The sequence below is a fragment of the Portunus trituberculatus genome, chromosome 22 (genome assembly GCF_017591435.1).
Source record: "Portunus trituberculatus isolate SZX2019 chromosome 22, ASM1759143v1, whole genome shotgun sequence".
In the NCBI taxonomy this organism is placed as follows: domain Eukaryota; kingdom Metazoa; phylum Arthropoda; class Malacostraca; order Decapoda; family Portunidae; genus Portunus; species Portunus trituberculatus.
Genome location: NC_059276.1, coordinates 6553982 through 6572775, shown reverse-complemented (window position 1 = coordinate 6572775; position 18794 = coordinate 6553982). Strand labels below are relative to the sequence as shown.

The window sequence follows — 18794 nt, the reverse complement described above, 5'->3', positions numbered from 1 at the left end:
GTGTGTGTGTGTGTGTGTGTGTGTGTCTGAGCGTGTGTGTGCCTGTGCCTTAGGATTTCAGAAAATTTTAATCATGAACAGGATATTAATTTATTGAACACACACACACACACACACACACACACACACACACACACACACACACACACACACACACACACACACACACACACACACACACACACACACACATTCTTGCTCTATTTTCTCTTATTTTATGGTTAAGAAGTCCTTCTGCTCCTCTTCTCCTCCTCCTCCTCCTCCTCCTCCTCCTCCTCCTCTTCCTCTTCCTCCTCCTCGTCCTTACTCTGTTCTAGTTTATGAAGAAGAGAGGAATGATATGTGAGAGTAAAAAAAAATAATAGGAGGAGGAGGAGGAGGAGGAGGAGGAAGAAGAGTAGAGGAAGAATGATGATCAGTAACACGCTATATCGCTTCGCTAGAGAGAGAGAGAGAGAGAGAGAGAGAGAGAGAGAGAGAGAGAGAGAGAGAGATGGAGGGAGGGAGAGGGAGTTGTCGGGGGAAATAGATGTGAGGATACAGGCATAGTAATTAAATCTCTCTCTCTCTCTCTCTCTCTCTCTCTCTCTTGACAAATGCGACACGGCGGGCAGGTTTTGGCGTGACGGCGCAAGACTGTCGAAAGTAACAGTGGAGGAGGAGAGAATCTGTTCTGCTATAAGATTTTTTCCCTCTCTCTTGTCCCGTTAACTCTCCTCCTCCTCCTCCTCCTCCTCCTCCTCCTCCTCCTGTTGTTGTTACTTCATGGAATCTTATGACTTTCAACTTTATATATTAGTTATGTGAAGTATTTAATTTACGTCCCTCCTCCTCCTCCTCCTCCTCCTCCTCCTCCTTATCCTCCTTCTTATCCTGCTTTTCTTCTCCTCTGTCTAATTTCTGTCATGTAAGGATTTAGAATGTGTTTTGGTGGTTTTTATTTCTTTTATATATCTTTTCCTCCTCTTCCTCCTCCTTCTCCTCCTCTTCCTCCTCCTTCTCCTCCTGTTTTCCTTCCTCATCCATCATGTTGTCTTTTGTAATTAACTTCATACATTTCATTTTGTTTTTTATCATTTCTCTTTGTCTTTCTTCTTTCATCCTCTCTTTCATTTTATCCTCATTCTTCCTCCATTTAACTTTTCTTCTCTAATTTTACTTTGTGTTCGCGTTGCGTCATTAATCTTCTCTTCGTTATTCATTCCTTTCTTATTTCTCCATTCTCTTGTTTTCTTTCACTCGTCATTCATCATAAAACATCATCGTGAACGGTAATAAGTCAACAATTTTAGTCCTTCCTTTGTATTCTTTTGTGTTTCCGCTGAAGGCCACTACCCTCACCAATACCACGGGCGGGGAATCCACAGCTATTATCAAACACATTCCCAAATATTTTAATCCCTTTTTAATAGGAGTCGAATGCACTAAGCTCTTTGGAACCCTTTGTCGCGTGTAAACAAAAGGCAGGATGCAGGTGGGCTTTCATTGGCGGGTGGGGCGCCTACTTTCAGCAATGCCCCGCCCCCTTGCACACAGCCGCCAATCAGCGGAGGGCTTCACGGGTCGAGATGAAGGTCCAGGCAATAGGAGCGAGTTCAAGCTTCAAAATGTTCGTGTTTTGAGCTTTAATGGCGGTGTTTGTGGGTCATTCACGTCGCTTTGTGCTGGGGATGTGAAATGGTGCCGTGGTGAGCGAGGCGTGCCAGTCAGGGCCACGCAGCCGCAGGGAGAGGAGGGGAGCGTGTGGTGGACACTTTGAAACAGACGCATTTGTCGACACACGCACATAGACAGGCACTCACACATACAAACGCACACACATTAATCCACTCATGTCTACATCCTGACCTTAAGTGGATATTATTAACGTCCATACTATTATTCCACTTTCAATTGTGTCGCGGAATAGTTAACACGTCCACACATCCACACACACACATCACTGCTATCTTTGGACCCTTAGTGGACTTACCAAACCATTTATTCCACATCTCCATCTACTAAACACTAGGTGGACCACTTATAACACACACACACACACACACACACACACACACACACACACACACACACACACACACACAAACACAAACACACCACAAGACTCACACATGTGGCAACACTGAATACCCCTCTCCACAAGAACGTAAGAGGAGTGGATAACTAAAACAATCCAGACAAACAGTATTGGATTGAGGAGAGAAAGACCTCCGTACCCACAATACAGTAAAGAAAACGAAGACAGGGAAAGACCAACACAGATACAGCGTTTGCGAGCAGTGAGGGAGCAGCGGGTGGGTGGAGGTGGCGAACTGTGTGGATAAGATGAGTTTCTCCCTCCACCAGAACTGAAAGATGCCCATTAGACTGAGATCCTCCAGAATGTTCAACGCTGTGGCTATCGTGTCGGCGCTCCACCTCCTGTCTGAGGGTGAGTAGAGAGAGAGAGAGAGAGAGAGAGAGAGAGAGAGAGAGAGAGAGAGAGAGAGAGAGAGAGCCAGAACGTGTGTGTGATGAAATATGCTGACTTTACATTTTTTCTGGTGTGTGTGTGTGTGTGTGTGTGTGTGTGTGTGTGTGTGTGTGTGTGTGTGTGTGTGTGTGTTGAATTTATCTGATATGTTATATCCCACAGAATGTTGATATTTTACATGTTTACCTGTCCGTCCGTCTGTCTGTCTGTCTGTCTGTCTGTCTGTCTGTACGATTCTTTGTGACAATCTATGTGTATTTCTGTCTTTCTGTTTGTTTGTGTGTCTGTCTGTGTCTTGTCGATTTCACAGTACAAAGCGATTCAGTCAATTTGTCATTCAGTTAACTTTTTTCATTCCTTCATCATCGTCATCATCATCTTCATCTTCATCATCATCATCATCATCATCATCATCGTGTAACAAAGCATTTATTTTCTGCATTTTTACTTCTCAGAGTGTCTTTTGAATCGTGAATAATTAAAGGTGGTAATTCATTTTTATTTTTGGGTGAATGTTAAGATTAATTCACTTAGATTCAGTTCAGTTAATGTAATGTTCATGTCACAATATACTCCATTAGGTTAGGTTAGGTTCAGTTAGAATAGGTGAAGGTTATGTTAGGTTAGGTTAGGTTCAGGTAGAGTAGGTGAAGGTTAGGTTAGGTTCAGTTAGAATAGGTGAAGGTTTAGTTAGATTTAGATAGGTTATATTAGGTTAAATATTCTGTGTTTGTTAGGTTGGATTACATTCAGACAACATAAGTTCAGTTTGGTTATGTTAGGTCCTTTAGAGAACCAGCATTCAAGTGGGCCTTTTTATTAGATATTTTGTTGCCCTTGGCTGGCTCTCTCATACATGGAAAAGAAAATGGTTAAGTTTTTTCCTTTTATTTATACCATGTAGATTTTTCATGGGAATTTATGGGCTAAAGGGGGTACTTTTTCGGGGGTACCTCCTATCTCAAAGCCCACTCGCTAGGAAACCGTTGCCCAGAGTGAGGAAGCCCAGTCTACACTCGGACCGTGGACAGGATTCAAGTTAGGTTAATTTTGGGTGGTTTGTTAGATCACGTTAGCTTCGGACAACTTAAGTTCAGTTTGGTTATATTAGCTTCAGTTCACTTAGCTTATTTGACCCTTTCAGTACCGTGACGCATTTTTATATTCATTCTGGTTACTATTCGGTGATTCTATACAGGTTCAAAAATTTATGTGGGAATTGAAATAGTGAAAAGGCCATCAATCTTCTGACCTCCATAGACTCTTCTTAATAAAATCGAATCTTACCCAAAACTCATGGTAAAAATATGTCCAGTGCTGAAGAGGTTAGGTTAGGTTAGGTTAGGTTGTGTGGGAATTGACATAGTGAAAAGGCCATCAATCTTCTGACCTCCATAAACCCTTCTTAATAAAATCGAATCTTATCCAATTCTCATGGAAAAAATATGTCCAGTGCTGAAGAGGTTAGGTTAGGTTAGGTTATGTGATCTGGGAATTGACATAATGAAGACTGGCCATCAATCTTCTGACCTCCATAAACCCTTCTTATTAAAATCGAATCTTACCCAAAACTCATGGTAAAAATGTGCCCTAGTACTGAAGAGGTCAGGTTAGGTTAGGTTAGGTTGTGTGATCTGGGAATTGACATAATGAAGACTCTGGCCATCAATCTTCTGACCACCATAGACCCTTCTTATTAAAATCGAATCTTACCCAAAACTCATGGTAAAAATGTGCCCTAGTATTGAAGAGATTAAGGTTAGGTTCAGTTAGGTTAGGGTAAGTTCAGTTAGGTTAGGTAACGTTTCCTGCAAAACCGTGACACATAAGAAGGAATACAGTAATAATCATCTAACGTAACAAAAACACTATAACTCACGTGTCCTTTATAATTCACTCCTTCTACGGTAAGACGTCACTTGTTTTTCGTTTCCATAATCACTATAATTTACAGACAGAGGAGCGTAAAGGTATGAGTAGTGTCTGGGAGTGCAAATTACCAGCCTTGTTCTCCAGCCACGAAGGAAGAAAGGTAGAGCAAAGAAATATATGTAAAAAGAAGATAGATGGAGGAGACTGAAAAGGGGAAAGAAAATGTATTGCTAAAGATGGAGAAGATAGGGAAGAGAAAGAAAACGTATTGCTAGAGATGGAGAAGACAGAGAAGAGAAAGAAAATGTAGGAGTATTGCTAAAAGATGGAGATAGGGAAAAAGGGGGAAGAAAATGTAATGCTATGAGGAATCTTGCGTTGATAAAGGGGGAAAAAATGAGCAAGAGTGAAATTTATTGCTTGAAAAAAAGGTAACTTAGTGAATAGATGAAAAAAATGAACGTAAAAGGAAAGTAATGTCCTTTAAAAGAATAGATAAATAAATAAGCAGAATAAAAAAAGGAAATTGAGGAAAAAATGCATTAAAAGTAGAGAAGAAGAAAGAATGAGACAAAGTATAGATGAAATAAGTGCTAAAGTGAACGAGAGAGAGAGAGAGAGAGAGAGAGAGAGAGAGAGAGAGAGAGAGAGAGTACCATCATCACCTCATAACTCATAAATCATCATTCAATCACGTTATTTCTTAAACCTAATCGTCTCCACCAATCACCGAGCAGATACGAAATGAATGGAGAGCTCTCGTCCAATCAGCATCGAGTTCTTATTCTGTAAACGTTCTGCATCAACCAATAGGGAGCGAGAACTGTGAAATTGACCCCAGCATGCGTGAAATTCCTCTCTCTCTCTCTCTCTCTCTCTCTCTCTCTCTCTCTCTCTCTCTCTCTCTCTCTCTCCATATGACAGGAACTTACCTTTATTTCTCCTTTGTGCAAGCCGGAAATAGTGAGGGCCAGTCCGGAGTCCCCTTTGTAATTAATGGCAGCCACTCGCCCGTTATATCCGGTTTGCAATGCCGCGTGGTACCGTTGTGTTACATATATTGCTTTTTGTTTTTCCGCGTCTCGCCAACACAGGAAGGATGCTTGTGCCATTTCCATTTTTCATTGTTTATTTTATCAGGTTTTCGTGGCCGTGGTGAAATAGCTGGGGTAGTAATAGTAGTAGTTTTAGTGGTGGTAGTTGTAGTAGTGGTGGTGCTTGTGGTGGTGGTGGTGTGAAAAGATTCTTATAGTAATTTTCTTTTAGTTTAGTTGTGAATGTTATAAAAAAAATCGTGAAAGGAGGAAATAATGGCGTTATATTTATTCGTTTTATTATGTTTTCTTGCCTATTATTGTCCTTTTTGAATGCTGCGTGCTGCGAGGTGAAAGAAAACGTGGTTGCATAAAGGGAAAACTCTTCTTATTCCGTTTTCTTCAGTATTTTGTCGCAACTCGATTGTTATGCAGATTGTAAGTGACGGGACAGTTTTCTTGCTCAAGATGTGAAAGAATGCACAGAATATTATCATCATTATCATTATTAGTATTGTTATTATTATTATTATTATTATTATTATTATTATTATTATTATTATTATTATTATTATTATTATTATTATTATTATTACGAGTGTCGCCGCGTCTCAGTCCTCCCCGAGTCCAGGTCCCACCACACTGCCCCTGCTTCCCTCCCTGCCACCCTCCCTGCCCTGAGCCCGTGCTTGGCCCTGCCCTGCCTGGTTCCCCCTGGTTCCCTGTGGTTCCCTCTGGCCCTGGCCCTCCTCGCACTGCGCCTCCGATGCCTGTGTACAGCCACATGTGACTATAGTGCCTGGCTCTGACACACACACACACACACACACACACACACACACACACACACACACACACTACAGCACGCCCGCAGCAGCATCACACACAGCCACAGCCTCACACAGCACGCCCGCACGCCCACGGCAGTACAGTGACGTGCCCACAGGGGGGGTGCCAGTGGCGGAGGGGACCGGGCAGCCGTATGGCATCAACCGGCAGGTGGTGGCGGGGGCGGCGCGGGTGGGGCAGTCCATGGGTGACCTACGACCCCCTCCAGCCTTTGACCCCCACCCAGCCCCCGCCCTGAGCCAAGTAGCGGCGACGAGCGGCCCCCCTCCGGACACCACCACCCATCTCAGCCTGGACATCAGTGTGAGCGGTGCCACCCCCACGGACAGCGCCCTCAGCGACGACCAGGTGGCGGGTAAGTGTGTGCCGCGCCCCGCCGAGCTGTGTGGCGCCCTTTGCTGCATGACATGACGCCTGCTGCCTCCTGCCTCCTGCCTCCTGCCTCCCTCTACACACCTCTCCTGGCGCTCACTCTCCCAAGCCGCCACCTTTCCCTTGACGGCTCTCTCCACCTATTACGAGCGCCGCCTACCACCTGTACCACCTGTACCACCTGTCTGTCCCGCATGACTGTCTGCATGACCACCTGCTTTCCCTCCGTGACTCACCTGTCGCCGCGGGACTAATTACTCCAGGTACAGACTCACCGGGCCAGCCTTACCACGCCCGCCGCCCTCCTGCCACACCCAGGAAGCGTCCCCATCACCTTTTTACTCATAATTGCCGCCCTGCATCCCCGCCGCGCCCCGCCATCCTAAACAGCGTGCATCTTTGTGTCTAATTGATGTGCGGGCGTCCGGGGCGAGGCGGGGAGGAACTAGTCTCTTCCGGTGGTGAGTGAGAGGGAGGGGCGCGGGAGGGAGAAGCAGCCTCGTCTCTCTCATATTTCCTACGGTGCCTTGTAAACTTCCTACTGTGGCGAGTTAGTCAGTTTGTTAGTCATTTTGCTAGTCTTTCAGTTTGTCAGTTAGTCAGTCAGTCAGTCAGTCAGTTTACCTTTCTGTTGGTCTTTCAGTTAGTTTTTCATTCCTTCCTTCCCTTATTCATTCAGTCAGTCAGTCAGTCCGTTAGCCATTCAGTTTGTCAGTCAGTCAGTCAGTCAGTCAGTCAATCAATCAGTTAGTCAGTTAGCCCTTGTCAGCTTTTCAGTTAGTCAGTCAGTCAGTCAGTCAGGTATTCTTGACGGTGGAGGCATGTGTGTGGAGAGTTATCATAGTGGAGCATAGAGCATCTTGGTGGGGCATGTGGAGTTTTGAGATTATATGATGTTTAATGGAGCATATACCACTTTGATGGAGCATAATAGAGTTTTAGTGGAATGTACAGGCTTTTGGTGGAGCATATGAGGTTTGATGGAGCATGTGGGGCCTTTGTGGATCATATTAAAGCTTGTGGATGTTTAGTGGAGCATGTAAAACGAAGAATTTCAGTCCATTATGCATAGTTTTGATGGAATATATAGATTTTTGAAAGAGCATGTGGATTTTGGTGGAGCATGTGGAATTTCAGGGGAGCATATAAAGGTTTGGTGGAGCAGTTTTAGTTTGGTAGAGTTTATATAGCATTGGTGAAACATTTGAAGCTTTAGCGGAGCATGTGGAGCATAAGTGGAAGATGTGAAGGTTGTATAGTGCATGTGAACCCTCAGTGGAACATATGGAGCGTTGCTGAAGCTCTGAGCATCACTGAGGGCTTCTGGGAGCACTGGAGCATGGGTGTTCGTTATGTAGCGCGTGCCTGACGGGGCCACGGGTGAAGGCGCACACCTGGGGTGCCGCGAGTCTTACCTGGCCTCATTCTGCCTGAAGGAGCATGAATATTTACCTGTCGTGTCTTCACCTTGACTTGCATTTAACGGAATTTTGCCTCTGTCCTGAAATATTACTCCATCTCATTCTTGTGGTGATTTTGATAACTTGCCCTTTGTGTTCACGTCCTCGTCTGCCTCGCTTCTCTCTTCCCCATTGTTTCTTAGCCTTGACATATTTTGTAACGCCTTGGTGGCTTGTCAGTACTGCTTTGAGTAGCTACAGATGGTTAGTCAAGTGATGGTTTACTCTGTGGTGTTTGCTGATGTAGAATTCCTGTTTGACTGTCTGTAGGATCGTAAAAACACTCCTTAGAACCATAACTTCTCCTTACAATCACGAAAACATGCCAGAGAACCACAATATTTACTTATTATTACTAGTCACGAAAATATTCCTTAGAACTACATTATCTAGTCATTATCACTACAATCACACACACACAAAAACACTCTTTAGAACCACAATACTTGCCCATCATCGCTACATTCACAAAAACATGCCTCAGAACCACAATATTTACCCATAAAAAAAACCCTCCTTAGAACCACATTATCACTACAATTACTAAAACAGTCCTTAGAACTACATTACTTACCCATTATCCCTACAATCACGCAAACACTCTAGAGAACTTCTGTATCTATCGACTATCACTAAAATAATATATAAAACAACACTAGAGAACTTCAACACTATCAACTATCGCTGTGAAAGAAAAGTAGTCTTGAGAACTCTATCAATTTCCTATTACTGGCAACATGGAAACACTCTTAGGCATTTCAATAGAGGTTAATTCATCACTATAATGCACTGAAACGTTTAACCCCTTCAGTACATGACGTGTTTTCATACTCATTCTGCTTACTATTTGGTGATTTAATACAGCTTCAGAAACTCACATAGGGAATGAAATAGTGAGGACTCTGTGCATTAATATTCTGACCTCCATAGACGCTTCCTTGTGTGAATGAAATCGTCTAATCATACCCAAAACTCCAGGTAAAAATGCATCACAATACTCAAGAGGTTAAAAATGTTGGCCTTATATTTATTTCTACCTTTGTTTCCATAATATGAATCTAGCAAAACTTATCTAACGCCTTCACTGTCTTACCCCCTCGCTTCCCTTTTACCCTGTCCCTCTCGACCTTGCTGCCTCGTGGCCATATTTATAGTCGTCTTGCTTCACCGAGAGGCACCTGATGCAACATTCCTGTATCTCGTCTCTTCTTTATTCCCTCCCTCGCCTGACGCTCTTTATTAAGTAATGTTACGGCTTTCCTGCCCACGTCTTGGTTTCTTCTACCTGTATGCTCATTGCTCTGTTAATTTCCACTCTCATATAATATTACCTCTCACGTAACGCTCTTTTTTTAATTAAGCTTCCTTCGTGTTAATTACGACCTTATGAAATACTGGAGAGCAAGATTGTTACGTGGTCAACTCTCAGGTAAAATGAGGTTAGTCTCGACGCTTCTGCTTCTCTTATTTGCACCTTTTTGATATTTTTTTCATCCTCATCCCCGCCTCGCTCTCACGGACGAGGCTTTTCTAAAACTACCTTGCTATTTTTAACCATCTCATACTCGTATACGCACTAGGGAAGAAATTGACTGACTTTTTTTTTTTTCTTTTCAAATTTATGGAATTTCTATGTAAAATCTGTCTTCTTTTATAATCTGACGTTCTTATGAGATTGTGAGTAGCGCGATTTAGTTCTTGTGTACAACGCTTCTGCTTCTCTTATTTGCACCTTTTTGATATTTTTTTCATCCTCATCCCCGCCTCGCTCTCACGGACAAGGCTTTTCTAAAACTACCTCGCTATTTTTAACCATCTCATATACGCACTAGGGAAGAAACTGACTGACTTTCCTTATTTTTTCAACTTTATGAGACTTTTTGTAAAATTTGTCTTTTCTTATAATCTGACGCTCTTATGAGATTGTGAGTGGCGCGATTTAGTTCTTGTGTACAGACAGAATGGGGAAGGTTTATATAGCTTTTCCTTCACTCATTTTTGGTAGAAGTATTGAGTAAGATAGCGACTGAAGACGAATAGAAATAAATATACGAAGCCCCGAGTGGAAGGAGCAGTGAGTGAGTAAAGAGTCCACGTTGTAACTTGTAAATATTAAAAATGATGCTCTTTTATTAGTTCTTCCTTTGACATTTTTATTAGTTACTTTCCAGTGAAGTTACAGAGAGAGAGAGAGAGAGAGAGAGAGAGAGAGAGAGAGAGAGAGAGAGAGAGAGAGAGAGAGTAAAAGGCGATATGTTGAGTAAAGAATGGAAAATATTTTATGGAAAGTTAATAGTAGTAGTAGTAGTAGTAGTAGTAGTAGTAGTAGTAGTAGTAGTAGTAGGAGAAGGAGAAGGAGTAGGAGGAGGAGGAACAGCACCAAGGAGGATATAACAGCACCAATAATATCTGTAATAATAGTAGTAGTAGTAGTAGTAGTAGTAGTAGTAGTAGTAGTAGTAGTAGTAGTAGTAGTAGTAGTGAGGTAAACATTTTCACACACATTACCGTCTTAACTCTCAAAAGTGATGTATTTAGGTCATTACATCTTGACCTCGCGTATTTCAATGTATTTTCCTATGAAGACATTATATACTGCACGTTTCCTCATTATTTCTATTATTAACCTCATAATTATACCTTATCCTTTAATATATGTGCTATCTTTTCATTGTTTTCCTTTCTTTTCTTGCAGGTACTATAATTTTGAACCTATATGTTTTCTCAGGGTCAAATTAGTACCTCTTTTACTATTCACAAGTGCTCTGTTTACTATTGATTCCATAACTCTTCTGTATGTGCAAGTTCATTTAAAATCTGTCTTAAGTTAGCTAGTTCATTTATTCACTTGTCTTTGTCTGGATGTGCCTGAAAACAGTGCAAGTTCTTCTAAAAATCTGTCTATTAAGTTCGCCCTTCTCTGGATGTGCCTGAAAAGAGTGTTAGTTCTTTTAAAAATCTGTGTCTTAAGTTGGCTAGTTCAGATATTTGGTTGTCTTTGCCTGGATGTGGCTTAAAAGAATGCTCGTTCTTCTAAAAATCTGTATACTAACTCCTTCAGGGCTATGACGCATTTTTACATTAATTTTGCTTACTATTTGGTGATTTTAAACAACTTCAGAAACTTATGTGGGGATTAGAATAGTGAAGACTCTGGCCATTAATCTTCTGACCTCCAATAGACCCTTCTTAATGTAAACAAAATCCAAAATTCATGGTAAAAATACATCCCAATACTGAAGGAGTTAAGTTGGTTAGTTAACTCCTTCAGTATCATAACATTTTCGCATTTTTTTCCGCGTACTATTTAAACAGCTTCAGAAACTTACGTGGGGATTAGAATAGTGAAGACCCTGGCCATTAATCTTCTGACCTCCATACACCCTTCCTAATGTAAATAAAATCGTCTAATCACACCCAAAACGATAAAAAATGTGTCCAAGTACTGAAGGGGTTAAGTTTTTCATTTGCCTTTGCCTTGATGTGCCTGAAAAGAACTGTGGGAGGTGTTAGTGTGTACATGGGAGTGTCTTGTCGCCTGGGATATTGATGGGAGTGTTGCGTGAGAGCATGAAGAGATAACTATATTAATGTTTGTGTTGTTTATGTCTGTTTCCCATTTTCTTTTATACTTTCTGATTTTTGCATCCGTTTTCCTTTATTAGAGTTTGATGGATTAAGTCTTCCATCTCATCTGCATTCCATTTTCTTTCTTCTTTCTTAATTGTTTCCTACTGTTTTTTTCTCTTTCTCCTTTTTATCTCCGCCTTCTCCTTAATCCATCTTGTTTCCATTGTTTTTCCGTATTCCAGCTTTTACTTTTTCTCTTCTCCATCCCAATATTTAACATCCTTTTTCTCTTCCTGTTCCATGTTTTCCTTTTTCCTAATTCCATATTCTGACATCATTATTTCATTTCCTACCATTTTTTTTCTTCATTCCTTATTTCACCTATCCTATCCGTGTTATATTCCCAATTTCACCTATTTTTCCTCTTTTCACCTACTCTTTGTCAACCTCACTATCATCTTTTCCCTCACTCGTATCTTTTCCTAATATTTTCCTCCTCTTCCTCTTCGGGGTTGGAAAGAGAGATCAGGGAAAGAGGAAGTATTGCATGTCCCCCTCCCGTCCCACTCCCATACTCCCTATCCCCTCCCACGTAAAGCTAAATCTGTCTCTCCCATCTCTGTTAACTGTTACTCATCCTTCCTGTCCCATATACTCACATTCTGACCCCACGCACTTCCTGTCCACTCTGCAACTCCCTCCCCTTCTCACTCTCTCGCTCTCTTTCCTCTCTCTCATTGCAAAATCCTGTGTTTATCATGGTTGCGTTACTTCTATGTGTGTTTGTGTGTTTGTATGTGTGTTTTATTGTCTCTGTCTGTCTCTTTCTCATGGTTGCAAAATCTCATGTGTTTGTCTATCATGGTTGCGTTGTTGTGTTTGTGTGTCTTCAATTGCCTGTGGTTTTATTTTTTTTTTCTGTCTCTGTCTCTGTCTTGTTTTTATCTCTGTCTCTCTATTTCTCTTTCTCTGTCTCTTTCTTTCTCTCATAGTTGCAAAATCTGAGACATTTCTGCTTGCGCTACTGTTTTTCCGTATGTAAGTGTCTGTGTCTATGTCTTTCTGTGTGTGTCTCTCTCTATCTCTCTGTCTCTCCCTCTCTCTCGTAGTTACATAATCTCACAAATATCTCTGTCATGCTTGCGCTACTCTGTGTGTTTTGCAAATGTCTATGTCTTTGTTTCTGTCTGTCTGTCTCTGAGTGGTGATTGAGATTGACAGCCTCCTCCCGTCCTCCTCCCGCAGCCTCCCTCCCGTCCTGTGACAACGGTAGGGGTGTGGTGCGCTACGAGAGACTTCCTGACACTGTAGTGGATGGCAACCCGATACAGGAGGATGTGGTGAGTGATGCGGCCGTTTTGTATCATTAGTTTTGTGGTTTTGTTATGAAAGTTTGTCATTGTGTCTCTGTTTTTTTTTTTTCGGCCTTTTTCTTTCCGTATCCAGGAAGATTAAAGGGATCTGATACTGTTCAAAGTGTTCCCCATCTTGTTCTTCTCTGTTGTTTGTAGTGTATTTGTTATCGAAGTAAAAAGTCATCATTGGAAATCCTGTATTCTAAAACTAATTATATTTCTTTTTTTTTTCTCTCTTTCCATAACATTTTTTTTCGTCTCTTTTTTTTCAACTGTCATTCGTCTTTTAAACTTCTCCTCCCATTCTTTTTCTATAATTAATATTTTCCTGTTCTGTCTGTAGTGTTGTGTAGTTTTAAGTAGTTTTTGCCTTACACAGGTACAAGACTAACACTTGAGTAGTTGATTAGAAAGTCACACCTATAACAACTACAGGTAATACATATCCAGGTAGTTAGTTAGCCAGGTAGTTGATTGGACAGCCAGGTAAGTCAGTAGCCTTTTGCAACACTAACACGCACCAAAGTAACTTACGGGTACTAATAAGGCTAATAGTGACTTCATCAAGGCATTATCTAACATTTCATCCCTTCTTCAGGTGCACAGGTACAAAACTAACAGCCAGGTAACTAATTAGACTAGCAGGTAAGTAATTAATCTAGTCCATAGCATGTAGGTGCGCCCCAACTGACAGGTAACTCATTAGACAAGTAGGTAACTTCATCAATCAGTAGCATTCATTAGACACCCAGGTAAAATGATAGTGAGATTGTGTGGTAACTCATCTTTCAGGCTTAATTAAATACCTGAGTGTCTTTATTTTCCCCCCAGGTAACTAATTGACTTCTACGTAAACCCTTAGGTAATTGTTAAACACGCCCTGACTTGCTTTGACTTGACTCACTTCCTGGGTAACTAACTAGACACCTATGTGAACTAAATTATTGTCTAACGCTTCCTCCCTCCCTCAGGTACCCCATGATTCGCAGGTACACGATTAACCCATTATATAACACCTCCCTCCTTCAGGTAAGCCACTACTGAGAGAGGCGGTCAAGTCTTCAACACCTTATCTCTTCTACAGGTGCGCCTCAAGACCCCTTCGTCAGCCTCCGTCCTTGCCCAGTGCGTTGGGAGGTGCCTGCAGGATGAGACCGCCCTTGGCTTCATCAGTCGTTGCACCATGTTCGATTACTACCCTGGCAGGAGGATCAATACCTACAGTACCGCTGACAACCGCTTCACGGAGACCAAGTGCCGCCTGTCCCGCCCGCCCAACCAGTACGCTAAGATCAACTACAGAGACGACGCGGTCAGCATTCACTTCAGGGAGGTGTGCTACGCTGGTGAGTGTCTCCGCTAGCCTTCCTGTGAATCTGGCGCCTCATAATCTTGGCTATTGTGGCGCCTTAATTCAATCACTCTCACTCCTGCGAACCTTACCGATAGGATTGTAGTTCCTTAGACTGAGGTTAACCCCTTCAATACTGGGACGCATTTTTACTACGAGTTTGGGTATGGCTAGACAATTTTACATACATTATCAAGGGTCTATGGAGGTTGGAAGATTAGAGGCCAGAGTCTTTACTATTCTAATCCCTACATAAGATTCTGAGGCTGTATAAAATCACCAAATGATAAGTAGAATGAATATGAAAACGCATCATGGTACTGAAGGGATTAAGAAGCATATGATAGAGGCTTGCAAGTGGAATATAGGCTCTAACAAGGATGATATAGGAAGCATTCAGTTGATAATCAGAATACCACAACTGAATGAGATTGAAGCTCCTTAGAAAAACGGAGATTTGGAAGCATTTGATAGAGGTTTACAAATGGCATATGGACATTTGATAGAGGTGACAGCTATAGGAAATATTGTCAATCAGAATAATATAATGAATAACGTGTTTAAGCTTAAGTATAAAACAAAACAAGGTATCGGTTCTCAAAAAAGGGTGATAGATGAAATGAAAGTAGTGGCATATGGACATTTGATAGAGGTGATAGCTACGAGTATAGGAAACATTGTCAATCAGAATAGAATAATAAATAACGTGTTTAAGCTTAAGTATAAAACAGAACTAGGTATCGGTTCTCAAAAAAGAGTGATACATGAATGGAAATCCTCGATGATCAGAATATTAATGAGCTTCAAGAGATTATATAAATTTATGCATGAGGATTATTAGCAAAAAAAAAGAGTGAGGTGTTTTTCGTACAGAGCCCGCCACGTGTAGCCCTTGTCCTTCCCTGCAGCTTTCCCTGTTTTGTTATGCTGTTTTGCTTTCTGACCTTTCACTCCACCTCGCTTATCCTGCGTGTTCCGTGAGGCTCATTTTACTGCATCGGTTTCAAGAGTTAATTTTTTTCAGTCTCTTATCTTGTTTTGACGTTCATGGGAAAATGTTGGTGATTTTTATGAATATTAGACTATTTTTATATATTCGTTTTTTATATCTGTTTCTTCTCTTTCGTTTCTATTTTTTTTTTTTTTCGTCGTTCTGAGGTTTCAAAAAAAGAACAAGTAGATTAGAAAAACTTTGATAAATGAGAACTGTTACAGAAATACATGAAAAAAAACTGTGAATCTGAAATGTAAAGGTGTATCTTCCATCAGCCTCCACTGCTCTCTCTCCTCCCTTCTGCTCCACCTCTCCCTATACCTCTCCTTATTCACTCCACTCTCACTCCACTATTTCACTCCATTCTTCCTCTTACTCTTCCTTCACTATCTTCTATCTTTACTATCTACCTTTCTTGTCCTCGTTCCACCTTTCTATCTCTCCCTTTCTTCATTTCTATTTACTTACTCATTCCTTCTATCTCTCACTCTTCCTTCCATCACTCCTATACGATTATCTTCCCTTCCTTTCCTCTCTTTCTCTAACTTCTGTCTCTCCTCTTACTCTTTCACGATTCTTCCTCCCTCTTTTTCTTTCCCTTTCACCCGTGTTCTCCTTCCCTCACTCTTATATGACCCTCTCTCCTTTTTCTCTCTTTCTAAATCGCGTTCTTCCTTCTCTCCCTCTTTTTCTCTCTCTAACTCGCATTCTTCTCTAAACGATCCTTTTTCCTTCTCCTTCTAACCCGCGTCCTCCTTCCCTCACTCTTATATGACCTCTCTCTTTTTCTCTTTCTAAATCGCGTTCTCCTTCTCTCCCTCTTTTTCTCTCTCTTACCCGCATTCTCCTTCTCTCTCTCTTAATTAAACGATCTTCTTTCACTCTTTTCTTCTCCTAACCCGCGTCCTCCTTCCCTCACTCTTATATAACCCTGCGTCCCTCCTTTCCTCTCCCTTTCATCCTTACTCTTTATATGACCCCAATCCCATTCCTCCTCTCCCGCTCCCTCTCCCTCTCATCCACGTTCACCTCCCGCAGCCTCGGTGGTGAAGGCGGAGTGTCCCTCTCGCCTCTACGTGATGGAGCGTCTCAGAAACAATAAATTTGAAGCTTCGGATCTGCTCGAGGTGCCAGCGCGAACCATTGAGGAGTGCGAGGATAAGTGAGTGTAAGTAGTAGTAGTAATAGTAGTAGTAGTAGTAGTAGTAGTAGTAGTAGTAGTAGTAGTTCTAATTCTCATTCTTTTGATTCTTTTATGAAACTACAATTCAAATGGTCCCTTTTTTTATCTAATATTCATTTTTTTTGCCCTTGGTACTTCTCTTACATAAAAAAAAATAAGTAGTAGTAGTAGTAGTAGTAGTAATAGTAGTAGTAGTAGTAAGACTTCGTAACTCATATTAAGATCTTTGCTCTTTCACCATGACTCTTCAAAGGCCGCAGATGTCATTAGCCGCGTTCCCAAGACGATTCCTCATGTTTGCAATGTAGAAATCTCGTTAATCTGTCCCTAGAGCCGCAATAACACCTCTCAAAACCATCGCCACTTTAATGAGAGGCTTTTGAAAGTGGTGCGGCGAGGTTTCAGAGTAAAGCGCAATAGCCAACACCACTGGCTATACCATCTCTCTCTCTCTCTCTCTCTCTCTCTCTCTCTCTCTCTCTCTCTCTCTCTCTCTCTCTCTCTCTCTCTCTCTCTCTCTCTCTCTCTCTCTCTCTCTGAAACCCTTCTGTGCTTCCCTTCACTATTTCAAAAGACTTTATCTAAATGTACAAGAATTTTTTAAGGTGTTTTGACGATTCTAAAGGCACAATGATAAGATTTCTACATTATTAACTGGAGAAAAATCTTGAAAACCCCGCTAATCATCTCGTGGCCTTGGAAAATAGTGGTGGTGAGACAGCAAAGCGTTTCTAAATACGGACCTTTCTCTCCCTCAGGTGTCTTAGCCAATACTCAGATGACGCCGTTAACACAAACAGAACCTGCAGGAGCGGCTACTTTGACAAGAAAAGGAACAGATGCTACCACTCTGGCTTCACTCGCCGGACCCACCCGAAGCAACTGAAGGCTGACGACGACCATGACTACTTCGAGAACACCTGCCTGACGAGTGAGTGAGAGAAAGAGAGGGAGAGGAAGAATAGCAAAGGGTTGGGTACAAATTTAAAGGGATTATAAAGAGTTGCTGGTTTTAAGAAGGCTTGAAAAGGTTACCATGGAAATTTGAATGAGTAATATGAGAACACCTGCCTGACGAGTGAGTGAGAAAAAGAAAGAGAGGGAAAGGAAGATTAGTAAAGGGTTGGATATAAATTTAAGGGATTATAATGAGAGTTGCTGGTTTTAAGAAGGCTTGGAAAGGTTGCCATGGAAGTCTTAATGATTGCTGTGAGAATATCTGCTTGATGAGTGAGTGAGAGAGGGAGAGGGAGAGGAAGGATCAGCAAAGGGTTGGATACAGTTTTTAGGGGGTATAGAGTTATAGGATTTGAGAAGGCTTGGGTGATTACTTCGAGAAAATAAGAAAATAATACTCATTTCTTATCTACTGTTTGATCATTTTCTTTTCAACCTCCAACATGAAAATATATTAACACAGCCCCGTTTTCTTATTCATCTCCACCACCACCACCACCACCACCACCACCACCACCACCACCACCACCACCACCACTAGTACTACCCTCACTAACCCACACTTGTACTTCCTGATAATTCACTTCAAACCCCCAACGTGAAAAAATATATTAACACACGTACCCTTTCCTTACTCATCTTCCACCACCACCATCACCACCACCACTACCCTCACTAACACTATCTTCCCGCCACACCAGAGGACCGCCGCTGCCCGAGAAACAAGCTCTTCTTCATGAAATCAGCGGACACGGAACTCTTCGGCGCCTACGATAAGGAATACCATCAGGACCTCAGCCTTTACGAGTGCGCCGATAAGTGTCTGGATAGCGTCAACATCTTCTGCAGGAGCTTCGTTTATGACACCTTCGGCAGGAAATGTATGCTGAGTGGAGAGGATCGTATCAGCAAACCCAAACTCGTCAGGAACTCCACCTCCTCGCAGAAGTCTGAATATTATGAGCTCTTTTGCATGGATGGAGGTGAGTCTTAGTGCTGAGGTATTGTGGGTGATGGGGTAGGCAGGATTTGGTGGTGGTGGTGGTGGTGGTGGTAGTGATAGTGGTAGTAGTTGTAGTAGTAGTGGCAGTGGTGATAGTAGCTGTAGTGGTGGTGGCAGTAGAAGTAGAAGTAGTAGTAGTAGTAGTATTATTATTATTATTATTATTATTATTAGTAGTAGTAGTAGTAGTAGTAGTAGTAGTAGTAGTAGTAGTGGTAATAGTGGTAGTAGTCTTTCAGTACCATCAACACTACTACTACTACTACTACTACTACTACTACTACTACTACTACTACTACTACTACCAGCACCACCACCACC

The 18794-nt window shown here is 41.9% G+C and overlaps 1 protein-coding gene across 8 annotated transcripts in view; it reads left to right on the top strand.

Annotated features, from left to right (window-relative positions):
• Nucleotides 1-18794, top strand: part of LOC123507463 — a 109273-nt gene that overhangs the window by 70642 nt on the left and 19837 nt on the right. For 2 of the 8 annotated variants that reach the window (XM_045260355.1, XM_045260354.1), the window contains 8 exons: nucleotides 2347-2431; nucleotides 6326-6583; nucleotides 12876-12970; nucleotides 13584-13610; nucleotides 14070-14331; nucleotides 16369-16492; nucleotides 17272-17444; nucleotides 18172-18453. In XM_045260355.1, coding sequence (XP_045116290.1) covers nucleotides 2356-2431; nucleotides 6326-6583; nucleotides 12876-12970; nucleotides 13584-13610; nucleotides 14070-14331; nucleotides 16369-16492; nucleotides 17272-17444; nucleotides 18172-18453 — 1297 coding nt within the window. In that variant the 5' untranslated portion in view covers nucleotides 2347-2355. Of the gene's footprint in view, nucleotides 1-1716; nucleotides 2432-6325; nucleotides 6584-12875; nucleotides 12971-13583; nucleotides 13611-14069; nucleotides 14332-16368; nucleotides 16493-17271; nucleotides 17445-18171; nucleotides 18454-18794 lie in introns of those variants that run through there. The other 6 variants (XM_045260356.1, XM_045260353.1, XM_045260359.1 and 3 more) reach the window with 5 other exon arrangements.